This window comes from Brassica napus, chromosome C8, assembly GCF_020379485.1.
Source record: "Brassica napus cultivar Da-Ae chromosome C8, Da-Ae, whole genome shotgun sequence".
NCBI classification, from domain to species: Eukaryota; Viridiplantae; Streptophyta; class Magnoliopsida; order Brassicales; family Brassicaceae; genus Brassica; species Brassica napus.
Genome location: NC_063451.1, coordinates 20942568 through 20964668, shown reverse-complemented (window position 1 = coordinate 20964668; position 22101 = coordinate 20942568). Strand labels below are relative to the sequence as shown.

The window sequence follows — 22101 nt, the reverse complement described above, 5'->3', positions numbered from 1 at the left end:
AAAACTCTAAATCTGAAACCAAATGTTGAAATAAGGATATAACATCGAATCAATAACCATCATATCAGAGACTATCAGCTCACCGCCCTTCTTCACGTTTCGGGCCTCCTAAAAACGAAGCAGTTTTGTCTGAACTGCAGCGGCCAACCTTCAGCTCTGAGAAATAAATTTGAGAAATCGCCATGGTCAGATCGGTTTGACTAATAATGAACAGAAGCTCTGGATTGGAAAAAAGCAAAAGGAGTTAGATTTTTTGCTTATACGATTCGTATTTATATCTAACAAATCTGGTGAACTTCGAATTAAAGAAACATTGAATATCAAGGAGTGGGAAACTGAGAATAGTGGGATAACTTGATTGATTAACATTTACGCAAGTGTAACGTCGTATGATAAGAAAGAAGATGAAATGGAATCGTTCGAGTTGCATTTGCATTTTGATTTCTAAATCAACCAAAATATATAAACCAATAACATCTCGTAAGACTTGCATACATTACTTAATGTTTAGTTAAGATTTACCAATTACTTAATGTTTAGTTAAGAGGGACACACCGTCTTTGAGATCGTCTGATACTAATGGATCATTTTTTGCAAGAGAAAGAGTCTCTCAAGCGTGTAAAATGTTTAGTTAAGATTTACCAATTACAAAAAATGACCCATTAGTATCAGACGATCTCTGAAGATGTTAACTAAAGATTTAATGTTTGGTGTAAACTTTTAGTTAAGAATTGCATGTTTCATTCAAATATCAACAATATACTCTAATATAAATTAATAATGTTAAGATAACATATTTTATATTTAGATATTTGAAATATTTTTTTATACTTTTCATAAATAACAAAAAATATTTTGTTTATGTAAATGTTATAATATCATAGTTTAACACCTTGTTAATACTCATCGATTATATTGTTTATTGCAAATACAAAAACTATTTTGTTTATGTAAAGTTTATAATATAATATCAGTTATATTGTTTATATGAACATACTATACAAAAACAAATTCTAAAATGGTCAAACTTGGTTAAATATATAAAAAAACAACTGATATTAGTTATGTATTTGTATCGCATTTGCATAGATATTTGTATATAGCAGGGTTGGTTGCACAATTAAAAATTTGGAGCTAACTTGAAAAGCAATTTTACAAAATAAGAAATTTGAGGGACACATTAAAAATAATAAAAGTGAAGGGACCTAGACAGAAATAATGAGAAACTTGACACATATCTGAGTTTGGAGTCGACGACGGCGTCAGTTCACGGTTATGCGGCGGAGAGAAGCTTGCGTCTCAGAGGCACTGATCAGGAGAGGCGACGACTTGATGAACACAGTGGGACGAGCTGTCGACGAGGCTCACCGGAGGTTGTTGAGGAGATCTGAGAGATCGAAAAAGAGTTCGAGTCTTTGAGAGATAGAAGAAATGCGGCGGAGAAATGATTTGTCTGGCAACTTGATAGAGAAGGAGGCGTGAAAACTTGATGACCACCGTGGGACGAGCTCCCCGACTCCACTGCATCCGAAACGGAGGAGGAACTGAGGCGACGACATAGCACAGCGGCTACAGCCTTTCGTTCAAGCTCGCATACTACGAAGAGATGAATTGAGACAAGGGCACAGCGGGTCTAAGCTCGTGAGATGAAGAGGAGTAAGAGGGTGAGCAGAGAGGGACACACCGTCTTTGAGATCGTCTGATACTAATGGGTCATTTTTTGTAAGAGAAAGAGTCTCTCAAGCGTGTAAACAACTTAGTGGCAATTCTGTGGATATGTAATTAGAGTAGGGTGTTCATAGACTTTAACGACACTTTTACACTGGGTCAAAAAAATATGTGTTCCTCTTTGCAAATAATAACTTGAGCTGACCCATAATCCTAATTGATAACTTGTCCACGACCCACATTCTCAATTTTCTCGTATATCTTGAATGAACTATTTAATTGAAATTTTATTTATTGTAGTCTTATAGTTTAAACATAATAGCTTTAATTTTTAAAGTATGCTAGATATTCTTTTTTATATGTTAGATATTCCTATTTAATAGCATCTATTTTTTAAAATATGTGTATATTCCATATAGAATATTCCATTTATGGAACTAAATGTATATTGGAAAGCTGATTTCAATATACCATGTGGTAATTTACTAATTTGTTTTACAGATTTCAAATCTAGATAATAAAATTTATTGTTATTGGTGAAAGTTATACATAAATATATTGTTATTATATATTTTTTAATTACTTTGATGTATATAAATTTATTTTGAAAATTGTATCTGAGTAGTCAAATAAATTGAAAATGATCAGACTAATGAAATTTAGTTTACATGTAAGTAAAACAATTCGTACCGTATATAATAATTTAACGGCAACTACGTATGTATATAAATTATTATAATGTGTATAAAAATAGTAAAAGTAGTTAATTTGGCTGCTTATCTAATATAAAAATATATTATGACAAGTAAACCAATTTATCGTAATTTATCAACCAAAATATAAAATTAAACAATTATTGGTAGATAGATAAACTGACTTATATGGCTGGCATTTTACGGATCACGGTAGATATACAGTTAAATCTGAATATCGTACTAAGAAATTATATCCTGATATGGGAGAAACTAATTTGGACATGGGGCCAAATACTAAACCTTTACTGGCACATTCTTGGAAATTGCAGTATTCACCAAAATTGAAACATTTTGTCTGGCAAATAATTTCTGGTTGCTTACCGGTATATAAGAATCTCCACTCACGTGGAATTAAATGTGATACGCAATGTCAGATGTGTGGGGCTGAGGAAGAATCCATTAATCATGTGTTATTTGAATGTCCTTTCGCACTTCAAATTTGGGCACTATCTAATGTACCGTCTTCTCCAGGAATTTTCCCGACCTCATCTATTTTTACAAACATGGACTATCTGTTTTGGCGATTACCAAAAGAACCAGATTTGGGATATTTTCCCTGGATTCTATGGTTTATTTGGAAAAATAGGAATGGAAAAATTTTCAAAAATCAAACATGGGATCCTTTCGATCTACTCCGGACCGCACAAATTGCAAGTGTTATGTGGGCAGAATCACAAACCAAAGATCCTCCAAATACATGATCATTACAAAATGTGGATCATCTTATCATAGGTGATAAAAGTAGATGTTATATGGAGCTTGGAGGGCACAAGATTTGTGCACAGGACAAGGATGGTTTTATGAAGCAGGTGGATCTACTAATACTATGATGGGTGCCATGTCTATTCGCAAAAGTCTATCACCTTTACATGCAGAATGTGAAGCTTTGATATGGGCGATGGAGTGCATGAAGACCCTACGAATCTCAGAAGTGGTGTTTGCAACTGACTGCTCTCAACTGGTGAAGATGGTGTCTACACCAATAGAATGGCCAGCGTTCACTACACACATGGAGGAGTTTCTACGATGTAAGGAATTTTTTCATCCTTTCACTATTCAGCATATTCTGAGGGCACAAAATACATTGGCGGACAAGCTGGCACGAGGTGCTAGAAATCAGCCTGCTGCTATGGTTTATGTTGATTCGATTCCTCCAAAGTGGCTCTTGGATCAGGAATCTACTTAGTTTCGTTATAGCCTTTTGTTGTAAAAAAAAAAAAAAAAAGATAAACTGACTTTAGTTGTTCAAAAAAAAAAAGTTAAAATGAGCTTTGTTGCTATTGTTTACAATTTATTAGACTATAAAGTTTAACTACAAGCGGGTTCATTCCACAACCATTCACTTAAAAGTCTGCTTGAGGTCTCCATGGACTCTCTCCTGTTAACAATTACGATGTTTCCTCTTTGTTAGACAGCTATCTAAACAGATAAAAGCATATCTAAGGTTTTGATACTAAAAAAAAAACTATAAGCTACCTTTGAAATTCCTGAATCAGCTCCTCCTTAACCCACTATATATGTATTTTTCCAATTAAGTACAAAATGTTGATACTGTCTCTTTGCTTGAGCAAGTGCAGCAGATCAGAAGAGAGTTCCTAAACCCAATATCTATAAGCCTTTATACGGTTTAGGATATATTTAGGGAGAGCTTCCAGTTCCTCTAACATCGATCTATGTTTCTCTTTCCTATAAATCGTAACCTCTTGCATGAACAATGGATCTTGAAACCTTAAACAACAAAAAGTGTCAAAACCGTTAACTATATCAAAATAAACAAATATAAATACTTAGTGTCGAAATTGAAACTATACTAACCGTTTCATCTGCCAAGATCAACTTTAGAGAAGGTCCACCATAACTGGTTTGTTGCCATCCATGAGTGAAGAAACTTAACCTGGACACACCAACAACTCTTGAACGGCTCAACGTCTTTGAGTAATGTGATGCTCTTGTTCGAAGTCATTTTCGGATGGTATTGCATACGTGAAGAGTCGATGTGTTTCTTATATAGCTAATACAACCGATATGTTTGCTAACTAAAATCTCAATGTATTTTTGATTTAGGAAATAAAATTTGTATGACGTGATTATAGAAAAAAGTTCTTTATTTTAAAGCTAGTGTAATATTAGGTAGATATCCAGGGAAACCGAGATTTTAGGATTCGTAATTTTATTGTTTACCTTATCTAAGCTAGAAATTTAAATATTTGAAGAATATTGCAATCTGCAAGATTTTGTGAACATTAATAATCTGTTTTAGAAAAAATTATTGGTAGTTGTTGTAGGTGTTGTCCACAGCCATATTTATTTTTACAGCACCAAATTCAGAGCAATCAAGCTTTAAATTTTTTTTTGAAACCACGGCTCTTGAAATAACCTACAGCTGTACAAGTGCTCTGCAGAGCCAAATATCCAAAGCAATTTTTTAGTGTTTTCCATAATTCTACAGCAATAAAATTTAAAACAACAGCAAAAAGTCTACAGATTTTTTTTTACAGCAAAATTTTTAAAGCTACAGTCATTACCAATCGGACCCATAGAATTAGGATCTCGGTGAATTTTTTGGTAATAAGGCAAACGTACGTCGGTTTAGTAAAGAAGCAAAATATTGTGTTTAATACCAGTGGCATAAGGTAATAATTATTGAGGAAAACTCAGGGTTAAGTACAAAATGTACTCCTGTTTTAATAGATTAGATATTTATATTATGTTACAATGATCGGGAAAATGGCATATTCCTCTATGCCGGTTTTTTCACATACGGATTTTTAAGCCATGCCAAAAACCATATAAACAACGGAAAAATGGTTTATTCCCCTATGAACTAGTTTTTCCTGGCTTTTTCACACACAAACTTTTAAATCATGCCAAAAAGCACATGAACAATTCTATTTTTTGAATAACATACACAAACTATCGATTTTTTAACTAATTCACCTAAAACCGTAAATGGTGTTATTTGAATGTTAACTAGGTTTGTGATAGGTGATAGCCGATTTAATTTGGATTGATAAAAAAAATTACTATGTAATTTTATCCTTTTTTTTGTCAACTGTTCTTCTTTTTCAGAAATAGTTTTACTCTTTGTCATCAATTAGAGATAAAATTTATTATTCTGCAGACGAATAAAACGTTTTACATGATGCATAAAGAAAGAAAAGCAGCAACTACTAGCTTACAATCTCTATGTATTGCCACAAAGAACTATAAAATCGGTGCATTATCTCCAACTAATGATGAAGAGTAAAACGATTTCTGAAAAAAAGCAATTGACAAAAAAGAAAAAATGAATAAAACGACATAGTATTTTTTTATCAACCCAAATTAAACCAGCTTTCCACATGTCATAAACCAAATTAACGTTTAAATTACACCGTTACAGTTTTAGGGGAATTGGTTTAAAATAGATAGTTTGCGTATGTAATTCTAAAAATAGAGTTGTTCATGTGCTTTTTGGCATGATTTAAAAGTTTGTGTGTGAAAAAGCCAGAAAAAACTAGTTCATAGGGGAATAAGTCATTTTCGTGTTGTTCATGTAGTTTTTTGCATGATTTAAAAGTTCGTGTTTGAAAAAGCCGGGAACAATTAGTTCATAGGAGAATATGTCATTTTCCCTACAGTGATCCTTAAACATTATTTAAGAAATGATTTTCTTACGTATCTTCCCCACAATCATTCTAACAATTAAATATTGACATGACATATTAAATATGATGATATGGATCCTATGTAATTATGACATAGCTTAATACAATTATAACATGAATTCAATTATAGAAATTCAAATATAAAATAATAAATATATGGTAGTTACCATACAAAAATTATACGCAAAATAAATTAAATATTAGATAATATTTATTATGAACTTACCCACTAAACAAATTAATAAAAATAAATAAAAATATTCATTTATTTTATTAGTATTTTATATATTTTTAATGTTTCTCATCTATATTATTAAAGTTGAAGTATGCAATGAGATTGTTTGGAAATTTGAATAGTAGTTTTAATAAAATTTGTTTGGATATATGAATAGCAATATCTATTAATTGTATTTCCATATTTCACTTATTTTAACAATTTCATTAATTATATTACATTAACAATCATTCATATCATTAATTATATTACCATAATAATAGTGCATATTTTTATTTATTAGTTAATTCATATTAACTTTGTGCCAATTATAAAATAAAAAATGTTAAATAACTAGGTTTTGCATATGATTAAACGTTTGGTTTAGTTTGTTTTATTAAAACAATTTTTATTTGAGTTTCAATAGGTAGAAAATTACGTAGCCAAAAACATAATTCAAAGATATGTTTTTGTAAATATATAATAACTTAAATCAAAATAATAAAAATGTGCTACATTTATTGTCACTTAATTTTCACTCCATATAATTATTTTACTTAACAAAAAACTCTTTCTATTTCACTTATTTAAGCCAAACACATAAAACTGACTTTTTTATTAGTTTAGAAAATCAGTTATAAATGAACATTATCTATCCATTTATGTACATGTTGTTCCTTTCGGGTATCGTTTTTTTTTGTTTTGAAACAAGGTTCCGCTTAAATATTATAAATTTATGTGTGGATTTTGAGTTGAGTCATTCTGGATCTGGATGAATTCAGTTCTGATGTATAAAAACCTAAAAATATCAAAATAACTAATGTATCTAAAATGGATTTGGATATTTGTAACAAAATAGCCATATTACCTGATTCGGTCCAAGTCTTTTAACTATCATTAATTATATTATAATACATCTAAAATATATAACACTAATTATGAAAAATAAAACTCGATGTATATATAAAAAGTACAGACCAATACCCGCGCTCTCTGGCGTAGAGTCAATTAAAACTGTTGAACATTTTTACCCAAAAATTAGGCTCAGTTATTGTTTTTTGTAAGGGGGCCTGCGAAACTATGATTCTTCTGCGAAGGCCCAATAAATAAAGCAAATGGGCCAGACTGAAGGTAGATGGAAGCCCTAGCTAGGTATCCCATGGAATCATCTCGTATAAAAGCAGAAACCTAGAACAAGAAAAAAATGACTGCGACGCCGGGAATTAGCAATGGGTATTTCTCTCTCTTTACTTTTGTCTCTCTTTCTGTTGTGTTTCTGTAATGCCCATTAGACTTTGGTGATGATATATGTGTTTTGTACTAGAATTGAATTAAGAGTTTAAGAAATGTGATTTTTGTTAACGACAGGGGCGTACAAGTACGTGTCTGAGCTATGGAGGAAGAAGCAGTCGGATGTGATGAGGTTTGTGCAGAGGGTTAGGTGCTGGGAGTACCGCCAGCAGCCTTCCATTGTTCGTCTTGTTCGTCCCACTCGTCCCGACAAAGCTCGTCGTCTCGGCTACAAGGCCAAGCAGGTACTCTTCTTGTACTCTTGCCCTTTTATCAAGTTCTATATATATATATGTCAGTAGTTGTAGGTAATTTCGAACCAAGCCTTTGACTGTAACTAAGCTGGTCAAGCGGTGCATCTGTCGTGGAATCTGTTCTTGTTTAAGATTGAGACACTTTTTTATAAGCATTAGTATTAGTTTGTTGGGTGACCTCTGTTGATTCTTTGTGTTTCAGGGGTTTGTTGTCTACCGTGTGCGTGTGAGACGTGGAGGACGCAAGAGGCCAGTTCCTAAGGGTATTGTCTATGGTAAACCCACAAACCAGGGAGTGACACAGCTCAAATTCCAGCGCAGCAAGAGATCTGTTGCTGAGGAACGTGCTGGTCGCAAACTTGGTGGCCTTAGAGTCGTTAACTCCTACTGGCTCAATGAGGTAACCAACAAACCGCCAGTTACTATTCATTACAGCAATACTCTGTTAGATATACTATGACACGTCTTATACAATTGGACATTGGCTTGTGTATGTGTATCTCATACCTTAATTGTGGGTTTGTCTCTTTGCCTGATATGATGGTTGATTAATTGTGGGTTTGTCTCTTCTGTGCTCAGGACTCTACCTACAAGTATTACGAGATTATACTTGTGGACCCTGCACACAATGCTGTCCGAAATGATCCAAGGATTAACTGGATCTGCAACCCAGTGCACAAGCACAGAGAACTCAGAGGGCTCACCTCAGAAGGAAAGAAGAATCGTGGTCTTCGTGGAAAGGGTCACAACAACCACAAGAACAGACCTTCCCGCAGGGCTACCTGGAAGAAGAACAACTCTCTATCTCTCCGTCGTTACCGGTGATCAGCTTTATATTTGGTTCTTGCTCGAGTTGTGTATCTTATGTGTGGCTTTATGTTTCAGAATTACATTGGGTTGAAATACTTTTTTACATTTGGTCTCAAGTTTTGAGTTGTGTAAATCTGACTAAAAAGCTAAATTTCTTGGGATGTTTAATTGTACCGTATCATTTATTAGTCCATGTAACCTGGGATGTTTCTTAATGATAAGCTTCTGGTTAGAGCCTTCCTTCAATGAAGCTGTCCTTTAAATTCTGAAGAGCTTGACGGATTGAGTCTTCGTTTTGTTTGGAGTACCTCAAGCATATCAACTTTTGAGCGACTCTGTAAATCTGATGCATTTCATGGTGCTTCTCACAGTTTAGCTCTATTCTTTTCATTTCCTGCATAACATTCATTATGAACACGAAAACTCAAGACACAAGGATGTATTACGAAATAAGTTCATGTATTTTCAGTTTAGTAAGTTTTTGGGTAAGAATACCTTGTCTGTGATCCTTGAGGTTATGGTCCTAGCTGTTTCGATTACTGTATTAGGCAGACCAGCCACTTCGGCTAACAGAAGGCCGTAGTGAGGAACATGTAATGTTCCATCTCGTAGTTGAAACTAATCAGTAAATGTAACGTTTAGCAGCAGTACGTAGCTAAAACCTCAGAACCCATGCGACTGGAATGAAGACTTCACCTTGAAGTCTAAGCGATTGTCTCTGATGTCTACATGGAAGTGAAGAACCTTGACATTCGGGTAGATGGTTGCCAACTCCGCCAGGCTGTCCATATGGGTTGCAAATACTGTGTACCTGAAAGTTCATTTGCCATCAAATGCACATTTACATTTACTTGTCAAGTACCTTTCAGCGATCTGAAAATGAAATTAAAACTCAGTTAAATGCTTACGCTTTGAGCGATAAGAGATGCTCGCAGCAGCTCCATGCCATTGCTAACCCGTCCGAGGAAGAAGTAGCCCTCCCGAGTTCGTCCATTACTATCAAACTCCTACATTTTCAGGTGATAACAAGATATGAAACTGAGTGTGAGGTTCACCTGTGTCAATGTCTTTCACAAATACTACCTGTTGGAGACATTCTGCATTATGAAAGCGGTCTCCCTCATCTCTGTCATAAACTGCGACATTTAAAAGTAAAATTTGATATCAACAGGCTCTCCATATGATATGTAAACTGTTGGGATTCATCAACACGCCAAAACCTTGGAATGATAATGATCATCTACCAGTATGGGAGAATTTAGAGGTTTACCGTGCTTGAATTTGACTCAAGGTTATCCATTGTCCCCATTCTTGTGAATATGCGGTCAACCACACGCATAGTGGCAAAGCGAGCTGGGACATAGCAGCCAATCTGAGCAAGAATGACTACTAGACACACCTGTTGGAGATAGGTGCTCTTTCCGCTCCTTAGGATATGGAATGCAAATACAAACATGAGTCGATGAGGACATTTTTTGGACAATTGATCAGCAATTGAGGAAGTAAAGCAAGAGTTCCCTTACATGTTTGGACCCATAACTACCAACATGTTGCTTGCTTCTGACATGAAGATACTATTAGGCTGAAAAAGATTATAATGGGAGTTGAACATGCGTTCACATGGCCCAAAGAGAAAGATTGTAAACGGCAGAACACATAAATATGTGTTTCCACAGATTCCATGGACGCCAATGTTAGTGAGAAAAGAATATCATATACTATCTTCAAGGTTTGCCACCAAGATCATTTCTCAAGAATAAATTGAGGGATGATAGTATCATGAGAATTTGCACGATCAACTTACAACAAAGTCATTGTGTATGCTTTCTAGGATTGGATGCCTTCCAGCGTCAATTGCCAGTGGGCCACTATCTGCCAATCAGTATACAGACAAGTAAATTACACAGAAATGATTGATATCATTTCACTTAAGGTGCCGTGTATAAAAGATGTTGCAAAATCTATTTCCTTTAATTTTTACTATGCTGAAATATCATTCAAGAATCAGAGCTAAGGAGCATATGAGGATATGATGGTAGGTCTTTGAGGAAAGATAGTGAGAGAGAGAATATCATATAATAGCATATCTAGGAGAGAGAGAATCTGAGCTACCTGTTAGTTCAGGTCTGGAGTATCGATCAACTGGCTTTGTGGATATTGAATGAGCAAATGAATTAACAATCATATCTAGGAGACATAAAACTTCTGCTAGGAGGGTGAGGGCAGAGACATCTTCCCTTATAGCATCCATAAGTGCTACATACATATAGTTACATTTCATGTAATAGCCATAAACGAACTAAAGCCTGATAGGACTGTAAGAAATCGTGTTACAGCATATAGTTGTGAGCAGTGTGCAGTTATCAACCTTCCAGGCATATTTCCGTTCGAACGAAACACTCTCCAGCGGCAGACTTATTCCTGACATTCAACTGCACAGTAGATCAATATACAATTGATATTAATGAATCAATATGTCAGGTTGAATCTGGAACATAGATCTTTATTGTGCAAGATAGGAGGGCTCATTCTTCTCATATCAAAAACATCCATGGTGTTTCATGTCTTGCCGGACGAAAATTTTGAGAGGGGAGTTTTGTTCATTTATTATCATTTGCAGCAACACTGGAACTTTGTATAGATAGCTATAGTGTGAGCCTGAACTATATTACTTTCTGAACAGCTAAAATGATTAAGCACCCAACAGAATCACACATGGAAACGACACATCTGAAATTGTGATGATTCAACTTACAGAGGCAAGTTCCAGACTTGAACAATGAATGTTTTTCCCATGTTTTACAACCTGAATTACATACCACGTTCAGGAAAAATTAAGTCAGGAAAACCATACATATAGATAGAACATTAAGCTTTCAGTGGAAGTGCGTTTTTGACCTGAGTAAATTTGCTTGGAAGTTTTTCCTGAACTTCCTTCTGCGAAATTCTAAAAAAGAAGCCCTGTCTGTTGTTGAATGGGAGTTTTAGATTTGGCAAGTTGAATTCCTCACGATACTTGCTGGCCAGATTATGTATCACTGCCAGTGTTTACATGATTTTAGACTAGCAGAACAGATTTGTAAAAGGAAAAAATCAGTGATAACACAAAGTGTTGTTGATTCCACCTTCACTAGTATCACAGAAGGTTCTCCTTGCCATATCCAAAAATCCATCAATACCAGCTTTTAATGCAAAACACTGCTGTGAGCGGGCAACAAAAGGAACTCGTGCATGAAGAACATCATCATCAATCACTTCCCCGACTCTGAAACAAAAATACGATATAGAGTCTAGTTATTTCGAAACTGTAAACTTTAGTAACTTTAAACGTAGGAAATGGAAAGATTTCTAGAAACTAAACTCATAGTTAATGTCTACTAGCTAGACCTAGTGGCGTACCTTTTTCTGATGGAAGCATATCTATCATTTTCACACACAGTCTTGTAAATATTAGCAAGGAGAAAACACTTTGCATCCTTTAGAGCCTGCATTGGAAAGAGTGCGACTAAGGCCAGGAGTCGATCATAGACATAGTTGCCAAATCTAGCAAACAAATCTGATAACAAAATGAGAAAGAAAAAAACACCATAGCTAGTAGAGGCAGAGCATCCAAGGCTGTCTTAAGTAAAATAATGCTTGAAATCATGTTTTGGCTCCTTCTGGTATTATCAAAACCTAGGACTGCTTCTGTGACTTTCTTTGGCTTGAAGCAGAAATGACAAAGAACACGATCTGAAAGTTGTGGACGATAGAAATTATGTGATAGAAAACCAAGCTTATATTGGTTGGATGCAACTATAAGAGTTCGTGATCTTCTCACTTTGCTTACCAGTCTCTTTTGGAAATTTACGTAAAACCTGTGAAAGCCCATAGAATAGTTCTTCATTGCTCATCATCTCATCCTGCAATTAACGGAAGAGTAATTTTAAGAAGCTCTACAATCATCAAGCGCTGTAAATCAACGTATCAACCCTTAACAAAAATCGAATAGTATATTTTAAGAAGCTCCTTAGAAAATATGACAACCAGATCACAACAAGATACTAACCAAGCAGTCCAGGCGAGTGTTGATAGTTTTAATATCTTTCAGGGGCTGCAACAAATTGGCACGAAGAAGCCTAGTCCTGACCAACAGATCATGCATGAAATAGAATGGCTAGTGAGTTAAATGAACAATGAAATATGGAAATCATGGAAGAACATTGCTATGAAGATTACAATTTGAATTCTGACATACCAAACTCATTATACAGTATTTTTGGCAACGGGAAACTATTAGTAATTTTAACTATTATAAAGAAAGTGTTTCCAGATACCCGCCAACTGTTTTTGTTGTCTTGAACATCTGGAACAGACTCCTCTTCTTATTGTTAGTGCCCAAAAGAGAATTATGGAACGGATCAATGATTTCCAGATTCTCAACACTACCATCAAACAAAGGAAACAATTAAGCATAACGGTTTATAATTTTGATGCTTAAATTCTCTATTATTCAATGGACAAGGAAGATAAATACTATCACAGCACTCATACCTAGTTGCATCGATATTCATGTGACTAAAGGATCCATTAAAGGTTACCTACACATAGGCAGCACAATCAATAGAATGCCATCAGCAGAACCAAAGAAGAAACAGATGGATACCCAAAAACAAAAAGATACTCATTTTGCAAGAAACTTTTTAAATTACTTCATAATACACCTTATCTAAGCAGAAAACTGGGAACTGTATGAAAGAAAACACATACAGTGAGTGAGTGGTTGGTGACAATCACACCCTTTTCCGCCTCTATCCTGCTCATGACACAGCCAAAACTCAGTATTTCATAAACACCAAACTCATAATGTACTGAAGCAAAAAAAAAGTTCAGGATGTAGACACCATTTGATTGTAGCAGCAGCAGCAGCTAGTGATAGATAATGCTGCTTATAGTAAGTGTCTAAACCAAGAGCCAAAGGTTCCTCTGCAGCCAAGTTTTGTATTAGCACGGCACCCTGTAACAAATAACCCAAAATTGCATATCCATTTAGAAACACATGACTAGAGAGATGTACTATAAGAGATTCATGGATATCAACCTTGGTGTCATCGAAACAGCCACGAGCAAACACAACCTGCAAGAAGCGAATACATTCACAGTGCTTAATTGATTCTCATGTAGCTAAAACACACACATTCATCTCTGCATACATGGCACTAAACCTCACCTTCCTGACGGTGCTGTAACATCTATCCACCAATTCTGAAACCCCAACCATGCCATCGGCGGCAAGTTTGTTGGGAGGAACAATAATCACACAAGGATCATAGAAACGCAGCAGCGTCTTCGTGTTTTGATACGAGCTGCTCGTCTCTATATACTGAGATAGATGCAGTGAAGCGGATCTTAAATCAAACGCAGCCATTCCAACCTGATCCAGAGAAATCCACAATAGAATCAAACATCACCATCGAATAACAACCGATCTCGTTCGATTCCAGGAAAAAAATCGACATCGCGATAGTGGAGACCCTAAGAGGACTCAAATCGAATCTTAGGTCTGCTAAAATCGCAATGACGGAGAAGCCGTACGTACCTCTTTGGCTCTGTTCTCGATTAGTCCAGCGACGAAGCTCGATCTCTCTCCACCGTCGTCTTCCATTTCTGCTCCACGGATGCTAATTTGAAAATCGAGCGACTGGTACTAGAGTTTCCGATAACGAAGGCTAAAGCGTGCCACTGTGAATTTCAATCAAATCGGTTTGGAGTTAACCACGCCGGTTTTTATTCGAAAACTGGTTTAGATTACATCCGGGAAAAGAGCATTTTTAGACCCCAACAATTTTTGTCGTGCTTTTTTAGACCCAAACAAAACACAAGTGCGAAATCATTCCTGAACTAAGTTTTTATAAAAAAATTCGAGACAAACTTGACTCCGTTAGACCATGCTTAGTCGGATAAAGAAAAAGTGTCGATTTCAACCCATACAATTTCAGACCTTTTCAGACCTGTAAGTGTGATTTCATACCCAAACTGAACAATAATTTGAATTTCATACCCAAACTTAATATTAACATAAAAAATTACTTTGACTAACGTTTGGTTAGTCAACCGACGTCGTTTTAACTAAACTAATTAAAAAAAAACTCACTAAAACTCGAAAACAGACCTAGAGAAGCACTAAACAGAGCATTAAACCACTAGACTAAGACAAGATTTGTAAAATCTACATATATACTAAATTTTATAAGTACCAAAACGTGTAAAGAAATCACTAGCTTCTTCTTCTTCTGGCTATCTCTCTCTCAGTTGTCAATTTCAGAAGTTTCAGTCTTTAATCTTTAGGAAGTTATATTTTTGATAGTAATGAACATTTTAAAATCGCATGAGAAGGTAATGTTGAGAGCCAAAAAGAGTAGCTCTGGCTACAACACGTAGACAAGAGCGGAGATTAGTTTATTCGTTATTACATAATAGTAACATATTTCTTAGTTATTTAATATATAATTATTATTTTATTATTTCATATTATGAAAAAAACATAAAATAAGTAATAAATATAAAATATAATATATATTTTTTTCTCAAGACACAGATCTTAACCTAAGTATGTATCTCTTTAATAATTTTAAATCTTAAATATTTTCTAAAGCTCAGACCAAAATAAAATAACGAAATGAGAATAAACTCAAAAATTAATATTTATATCGAACAATAACAAAAATGAAAAAAAACAACACAAAAATGAGAAAAATATTGAAGATAAATATGATTGACACGTGAACGTAAACTTCTCATAACCATAATTAACTTTTAAATTGCTAAATCATGATATAAAACTGAGGTGCCATAGTTTCAATGTAACCAAATAGTAGACCTGAGATTATTCGGCCTAAACGTTAGATTCTTATGTGATAAGTAATTTTTGACCTAAAATATGAGATCAGCTCATCAGTAAATAAATTATGTAATTAACAAAAAAGTTTTTACAAAATTGTTTAATAACCAAAAATATTTATTCGACCAAGAATATAAATTTTATATTTCCATACGATATTTCTTAAATACTTTTCATATAAATTCACCATGCGCAAGTTATCCATTATTTATTGAATATATTTTTGCACTTTTGACTCAATAAAACATAACTACATAATGATATATTAATTTAGATTTCTTTTCTCTTTGCTGATTACAGAATTATTAGACTTCTCATCCATAAAATTAAAACTCAAAACCAAAATAGAAATTTTGATTTCATTCTCCAACTGTTGACCACTTTCATTAAATAAATCGAAGAATGAAATGGAAGTAAACATACAAAGAGATTCAGATTTAAAGAAAATCGTCTGAGATGGATTAGAGATCAAAGAGATAGAGCAATTGTTAAAAACCTGGTTCGAGAAAAACGTTTAGACTCCTGAAGCTCTTGATGACATTCCTAGTATTCATCATAATCCTCATTGATTTTGTCAAATTCGAAAAGAGTCAATTGCTATAAATATATAATCACGATTCAGTATAAGAGAGAGTTGTAAACAATACTTATGGTTAAATATACTTTCATAATATGGTTGAGATAGTGGGAAGTAAAAACAGTTATAGAGATAGTGGGAACAATTTTATCTAAAAAATTGCTTGATTCTGAAAAAAAAAATAACTTTAAAAAAAAAATTAAATGACACATGTCAGTCAAATAATTGTTGACCTATGTTTTATTGTATAAAAGATTTGTTATTGTATACTCCATCCGTTTCGTATTAAGTATTGTTTTAGAAATTTTTTTTAGTTACAAAATAAATATCGTTTTCGATTTTCAATGCAAAATTTATTAATTTTATGCAAAATTTATTTTTTTATTGGTTGAAATATGGTTAGGTGTAGGTAATAGTTTTTTTTATAGGAAATGTACAAAATTATTTGTTTTTTTAATCCGTGTGCCGAAACCTAAAACGCAAAGAGAGGGAGTAAAAGATCTGTGATATTTTATACCTTCAATAGTTGTCAGCCGCACTGAGTAGAATTGGATTCTTGTGAATCATTTCAGCTTCTTTTTTTGGCGCCTTTAGAATATTTTTTTTTCAATAGTTATCCGACCCATGTTTAATTTGACACAGATTCTTCTTTTTATTATATTTTTTTCTACCGAACAAAAAAATCAACTAGAGGACATCAGTAGACTACTCCGACTCAGTGGTTCCGATCATGGCCGACGAGGCAAGAAAAACCCTTCTGGAGGAAATAGAAGAAAGAAACTGCCCAGGCTGTAACATCGACCGATTCAAGCAAGAACAGCGAGGAATCCCTTACATCCACCTCTCCTTCATCTGGCTCGTCTCTCTCTGCACCGGTTCAATATTTTCCTCCTTTAGCTTTCTCTATGTTTGTTTTGTTTCCACGAATTTGTGCGTCTCTCTAATACGGATGATGCTCAAAACCTTGTGGTGTATGTCAGCTCTCCCGATATCTTCCCTGTTTCCATATCTCTATTTCATGATCAGAGACTTCCATGTAGCTGAAAAAGAAGAGGATATTGGTTTCTATGCTGGTTTTGTTGGTAATAACTTTAGGCAAATTTTTTTTTTAATTGCTTCAACATATTAATATTGAAAGATTCGTTGGTGTTACTTCTTCTTGTTCTTAGCATCATCTTTCATGATCGGAAGAGCTCTGACGTCTATTCTCTGGGGGAAACTAGCTGATCGATATGGTCGCAAACCTATCATCCTCATGGCAACTTTCTCTGTGTTAGCTTTAACTATTCCTCAATATTTAAATAAAGACAATTTCCTTTTCTTGCAGAATTTTTATTTCCCAGACACTCTTTTCAGGATCATATTCAATACCTTGTTTGGTTTAAGCACAAGCTTCTGGTTTGCTATTTCAGTTAGATTTCTTCTCGGCTGCGTCAATTGTCTACTCGGAGTAATAAGAGTAAGTAAATGTCTTCGTCAAAGCTGTGAAGGAATATCTACTTTTTCTATTTCAAATGTCCTTTGAGGTTGCACTTTCTAAAGGTGTTTGTTTGCTGTTTCAGGCATATGCTTCAGAAGTCGTTAGTGAAGAGTATCACGCTCTTAGTCTTTCTGTTGTGAGGCTTTTGTTTATCTTGCATGTTTATTCTATTATTGGCCATGTTTACTTCATCTAGTTTAATTTTTTTCTTTTTTTCTTGCATGTTTTTCAGGTAAGTACATCTAGAGGTATAGGACTGATAATAGGCCCTGCTATTGGAGGCTATCTTGCTCAGGTTCACTTCACTCTAAACTTTGCTTATACAAATTTCACATTCCTTACATTTTCCTGGTTGGGCTGCTTGGTTTCTGTTTCATGCTTCTTAGCCTGCAAAGAAGTATCCTAATTTATTTTCACAGGATTCAGTTTTTGGAAGGTATTATATTTACTATACACTCCAAAATGCAGTTTCAAATGCTCGCAAAATAGTCTCCTCAATAGGTTCTTTTTGTGTTATGCATTACAGCTTTCCATATTTTCTCCCGAGCTTAGTTATATCAGCCTATGCTACTGGGGCTTTCATTGCATGCTGGTGGCTGCCTGTGAGTATTGACTTGAACAAAAATCTTAATTCATTCCTCATGGACAAAATTAGTATAGGGTATTCTCTTTGCAATGTTTTGTTCACAAAATGAATTATTGTGAAGATCAAGAACCAATGTTCAATAAATCACTATGCGGAAACTATACCCTTTGTGGAGGACTAATGACTAGGTGGACTAGACGTTAACAAATTATGATTTATTTTTTTTATATATATATATATATATATATATATATATTAAACCAAGTTAAACCGATTTAAAATGGTTTGAACTGATTTGAATCAAATAAATCGGATTTAATGAAAATAGTTTGGCAATGATCGATTTGCCGCCTAGGCTCTGTCTATGCGCCAGGTAGACCGAATTTTAGAATCATGTCAACTATTAGGTATGAATTTGAGCATATTGATATTTGCATGAAGGTAAACCTGGAAATATGAACTCATGGTATAAGTTACAGGAAACACTTCATACGCATTGCAGAATTGCACGCGGGAGGCTTAATCCAAATGAAGGCCATGTTCGTTTACGTGTCGCGCAACCTGCGATTACGTTCGTTTACGTGTCGCGCGACCTGCGACTTGCGACCTGCGACTAAACCTGCGACCTGCGACTAAAACTATGTTCGTTTATGTGTCGCGCGACCTGCGATCTGCGACCTGCGACCAGTCGCGCGATCAAAATTTTCTTAATTTTTAGTCGCTGTTTTTTCGGGCGACTTAGATGGGAACTCGCGACTGGTCGCGCGATCAGTCGCGCGACATCAAAACGAACAACAATCTGCGACTTGCGACTTGCGACCAATCGCAGGTCGCATGTTACGCGACAGCAAAACGAACAACAACCTGCGACCTGCGATCAGTCGCAGGTCGCATGTCGCAGGTCGCAGGTCGCGCGACATCTAAACGAACACGGCCGAACCTGAATATTCACCAAATGAACTAAACAATGATGGAAGTACAGGTAGAGGACTCGAAGACCAGAACACACAAAGCAAGCCAAGTCTCCTGAGGAACCGTCCATTGATGGCTATCATCATTGTGTATTGTGTTTTTTCCCTCCAAGAGATAGCTTATTCAGAGGTAAGACAGTTACAGTTCACTTCTCTATCGAAGTTATTTAATTAGTTTTAGAGGATCGAGTGTTGTCAAATATTTTCAGCCGCTTTAACATTTTATCATTTGTTCGGTAAACTTTGCAAGATATTTTCACTCTGGGCTGTTAGCGACATAAGCTATGGAGGATTGAGCTTCTCGTCTCAAGATGTTGGTCAAGTTTTAGCTATATCAGGTGCATGTTGTATATTGCTTACATTTCTAGTGTAGTGGTTCCTTAAAAGAAGTGTATGCTTATTTATATTTTCTTCGTGGAGCGTGCTCATTGCTGATTGTTTAATTAGTTTTTGGATTCTTTTGATTTGGTTTGTGATAGCCTATCCACATATATTCCCCCTTGGAGGTTCCTTGTGATTTGAGTTACCATGTTTTCAGGACTTGGGCTTCTGTTGTTTCAACTTATGGTATACCCCCCAATGGAGAAGAGCCTGGGACTCCTTGTGGTTATACGTCTTTCCGCCGTAAATCTGGCCTTTTAGTTTTGCTAAGTATTCTTGATTATAAAGCAATCCTCTCTGATTTTATAGTGGTAATGGGTTGTCTACAATAGATTTTTCAAAACCCTTACATTTTTGTTGTTGTTCAGGTGATGCTAATACCGCTGCTTTCTTGTTACCCATCTATAGCTTCGCTTTCAGGGTTGACCCTCCATTTGGTGATAAACTGTGCATCTATCTTGAAAAACGCGTTGTCTGTGAGTACATTGCGATAGCCCTGATGCTTTTGTATATAATGTCTCCTTAATTAACAATAAGAAATATTGTAGATATGTTTGTGGTCTTTGTTGTTGCAGATCTCTCTTGTTACAGGACTGTTTATCTTGCTCAACAAGGCGGTGGTATGGTTCTTGGGCCAGTGTACCACATATCCTTTTCCGTTTTGTTTTAGTTATGGCCATCTTCAATAATGGTAACTTCTTCTGCCTCTGGTCTAATGCTCACTTTTCTTCGGCTTGCCACTGCAGCCACAGAGTCAGAGAGGTGCTGCTAATGGAATTTCTATGACCGCAATGTCTATTTTCAAATCATTTGGCCCTGCCGGTGGAGGAATCTTGTAAGCATTTCACTGGAATTGTATACCAAACAATATTTACCTATAGGCTATAGCTGGAAAATTCAAGTCACATGCATGCGAATATTTACTTATAGGCTATAGCTGGAAAATTCAAGTCACATGCATGCAAATATTTACCTTCAGTTAGTCTAGCAAGTATAAGAAATATATAGGAGCTTCGTCACTTGTTCTGGTTGGATTGTTTTTCTCTGTTGTTAATTTTCCTTTTACTGTGTGTTGTTAAATCTGCAGATTCTCTTGGGCACAAAAGAGACAGACTGCGACTTTCCTTCCAGGTCAGATTTTGCACCTTGCCCATATTAATTTCTCTTTAGAAAAGCAAAGTTCTTAATCGTTTTTTTAACATGAGACACAGGTGATGATGAGATGGTGTTCTTTGTGCTGAATTTGGTACAACTCATAGGATTAATTCTAACTTTCATACCGTACATTTCCCAAAACCAATAAAAAGGTTCATTATACTGTACATAGGTGAGAAATAAATGGGAAGTTCATTATAGACTATAAAGTGTTCATCTATTTTTAACACCCCCCTCCCCCCCCAAGTGTTTATCCATGATTCAATAGCAAATGAATGATTAATGTTACAGTGTATTCATATTTACATAATATATTTGGGTATGTTTTTTCTTTTGATATCAAAAGATATTCAAGTATTGAAGTTAGAGGTGGTCTCAGTAACTAAACCAAGTTTGACGACTAACAAAGCAAATATCCCTGTGAAATGTTACAGCAACCTTAGTTAATGAATATGTTGTAGAATTTTCTACTTGATGATGGCATCTAATTGTAAAATCTTGAAAACTTCGCTTTAGTGTTGCTAACTACTTGAGCTATGTTGAAAAACTCGTCTATCTTCTGAATTTTGAATCATCGATATCAAATCTTTATAGTCTATTCTAAAACACTGACATGTTGAGTTTCCTTTTAACGGACCTGCAAAAACGAAAGCAACAAAGATATGATGTTATCATGAGTCACAGTTTTCTTTTTCTTTTGGCGGAAAAGTAGACCACTAAATTTTTTGTTTACAACGTGTGTGGAATTCCCAGTTCTTCTTCCTCATCAATGTCTTTCTCTCTCTATAAACATACAACTATGAATTTACGGTTTTTGATTATTTAATTTATTAAATGATCTATTTGTAATATTTGATCATATTATGTTCACTAAATAAATATTTATTTGCATCTTAAACTATCTATTTTTTTACGAATGTGCGATATCATATAAAAAATTAAGTATGTAGAGTTAATTAGAAAATTGTAAAAACATAATTTTTTCTTTCGTGTGCGATATCATATAAACAATGACCCGCCCAGTTAACAGAAATCATGATTTCTTTCATGCGTGATTTTTTTTATTTGAATCATTTCGTAAAAAATATTAAAATGTACATATTTTAATTAGAATATTTTTAAATATCTTTACCTTTTTATTTGAAATGCAACTCAATATTTTTTAAAAACAATTATAACAAAACCTTTGAAAATATTTTTAGACGTTTTTTGAAAAATCTGAAAATTAAAATTTTAAATTATAATTATCCTAAAATATGATTAGTTTTGATGTATAACAATTTAAATTTTTATTATATCAAAAATAATTATATTCAATGATAATAACAATTTAAATTGAATTTAAAAAATACATATATATATATATATATATATACAAAAAATATTGTTAGAAAGAAATATTCATTCATCTTTCAAATATAAAATGAAAATAT

The 22101-nt window shown here is 34.5% G+C and overlaps 3 protein-coding genes across 4 annotated transcripts; 2 read left to right on the top strand and 1 right to left on the bottom strand.

Moving 5' to 3' along the window:
- The first annotated feature begins 7429 nt into the window (after positions 1-7429).
- Positions 7430-8884, top strand: LOC106430358 (60S ribosomal protein L15-1). The gene is made up of 4 exons (XM_013871143.3): positions 7430-7517; positions 7653-7819; positions 8031-8228; positions 8408-8884. The coding sequence occupies exons 1-4, from the start codon at positions 7514-7516 to the stop codon at positions 8651-8653; spliced, it is 615 nt and encodes a 204-aa protein (XP_013726597.1). The 5' UTR covers positions 7430-7513; the 3' UTR covers positions 8654-8884.
- Positions 8687-14450, bottom strand: LOC106430357 (DNA mismatch repair protein MSH4). Of its 2 annotated transcripts, none has more exons than XM_048766163.1 (24): positions 14217-14450; positions 13848-14051; positions 13719-13754; positions 13522-13634; positions 13388-13433; positions 13172-13218; positions 12955-13062; positions 12687-12762; positions 12459-12540; positions 12225-12370; positions 12038-12123; positions 11764-11903; positions 11537-11676; positions 11394-11444; positions 11007-11070; positions 10751-10894; positions 10443-10510; positions 10162-10220; positions 9909-10065; positions 9722-9774; positions 9547-9645; positions 9335-9449; positions 9134-9256; positions 8687-9032 (listed from the first exon to the last, which is right to left on the bottom strand). In XM_048766163.1, the coding sequence occupies exons 1-24, from the start codon at positions 14280-14282 to the stop codon at positions 8868-8870; spliced, it is 2388 nt and encodes a 795-aa protein (XP_048622120.1). In that variant the 5' UTR covers positions 14283-14450; the 3' UTR covers positions 8687-8867. The 2 variants fall into 2 exon arrangements, with proteins under 2 accessions (XP_048622120.1, XP_048622121.1); XM_048766164.1 differs by having other exon boundaries at positions 12468-12540.
- Positions 14451-16678: 2228 nt separating this feature from the next.
- Positions 16679-21005, top strand: LOC106430345 (probable peptide/nitrate transporter At3g43790). The gene is made up of 17 exons (XM_048766162.1): positions 16679-16970; positions 17076-17177; positions 17265-17367; positions 17452-17554; positions 17658-17711; positions 17808-17870; positions 17962-18011; positions 18102-18177; positions 18641-18690; positions 19097-19262; positions 19383-19470; positions 19671-19756; positions 19882-19989; positions 20089-20133; positions 20260-20348; positions 20601-20644; positions 20725-21005. Exons 1-17 carry the CDS (start codon positions 16826-16828, stop codon positions 20814-20816), a joined length of 1464 nt encoding a protein of 487 aa, XP_048622119.1. The 5' UTR covers positions 16679-16825; the 3' UTR covers positions 20817-21005.
- The last annotated feature ends 1096 nt before the right edge of the window (positions 21006-22101 follow it).

Bases quoted from the DNA above. Each gene is read 5' to 3' on its own strand.
- LOC106430357 (XM_048766163.1), bottom strand. From the start codon at position 14,282: ATGGAAGACGACGGTGGAGAGAGATCGAGCTTCGTCGCTGGACTAATC. The intron at 11,677-11,763 runs GTGGAATCAACA...AAACACTGGCAG, and splicing joins CTTCTGTGATACTAGTGAAG to TGATACATAATCTGGCCAGC. The intron at 9,450-9,546 runs GTAAGCATTTAA...ATGAACTTTCAG, and splicing joins CATCTCTTATCGCTCAAAGC to GTACACAGTATTTGCAACCC.
- LOC106430358 (XM_013871143.3), top strand. The intron at 7,820-8,030 runs GTACTCTTCTTG...TTTGTGTTTCAG, and splicing joins TCGGCTACAAGGCCAAGCAG to GGGTTTGTTGTCTACCGTGT. The intron at 8,229-8,407 runs GTAACCAACAAA...TTCTGTGCTCAG, and splicing joins ACTCCTACTGGCTCAATGAG to GACTCTACCTACAAGTATTA.
- LOC106430345 (XM_048766162.1), top strand. From the start codon at position 16,826: ATGGCCGACGAGGCAAGAAAAACCCTTCTGGAGGAAATAGAAGAAAGA. The intron at 20,134-20,259 runs GTATGGTTCTTG...TTGCCACTGCAG, and splicing joins TCTTGCTCAACAAGGCGGTG to CCACAGAGTCAGAGAGGTGC. The intron at 20,645-20,724 runs GTCAGATTTTGC...CATGAGACACAG, and splicing joins GACTGCGACTTTCCTTCCAG to GTGATGATGAGATGGTGTTC.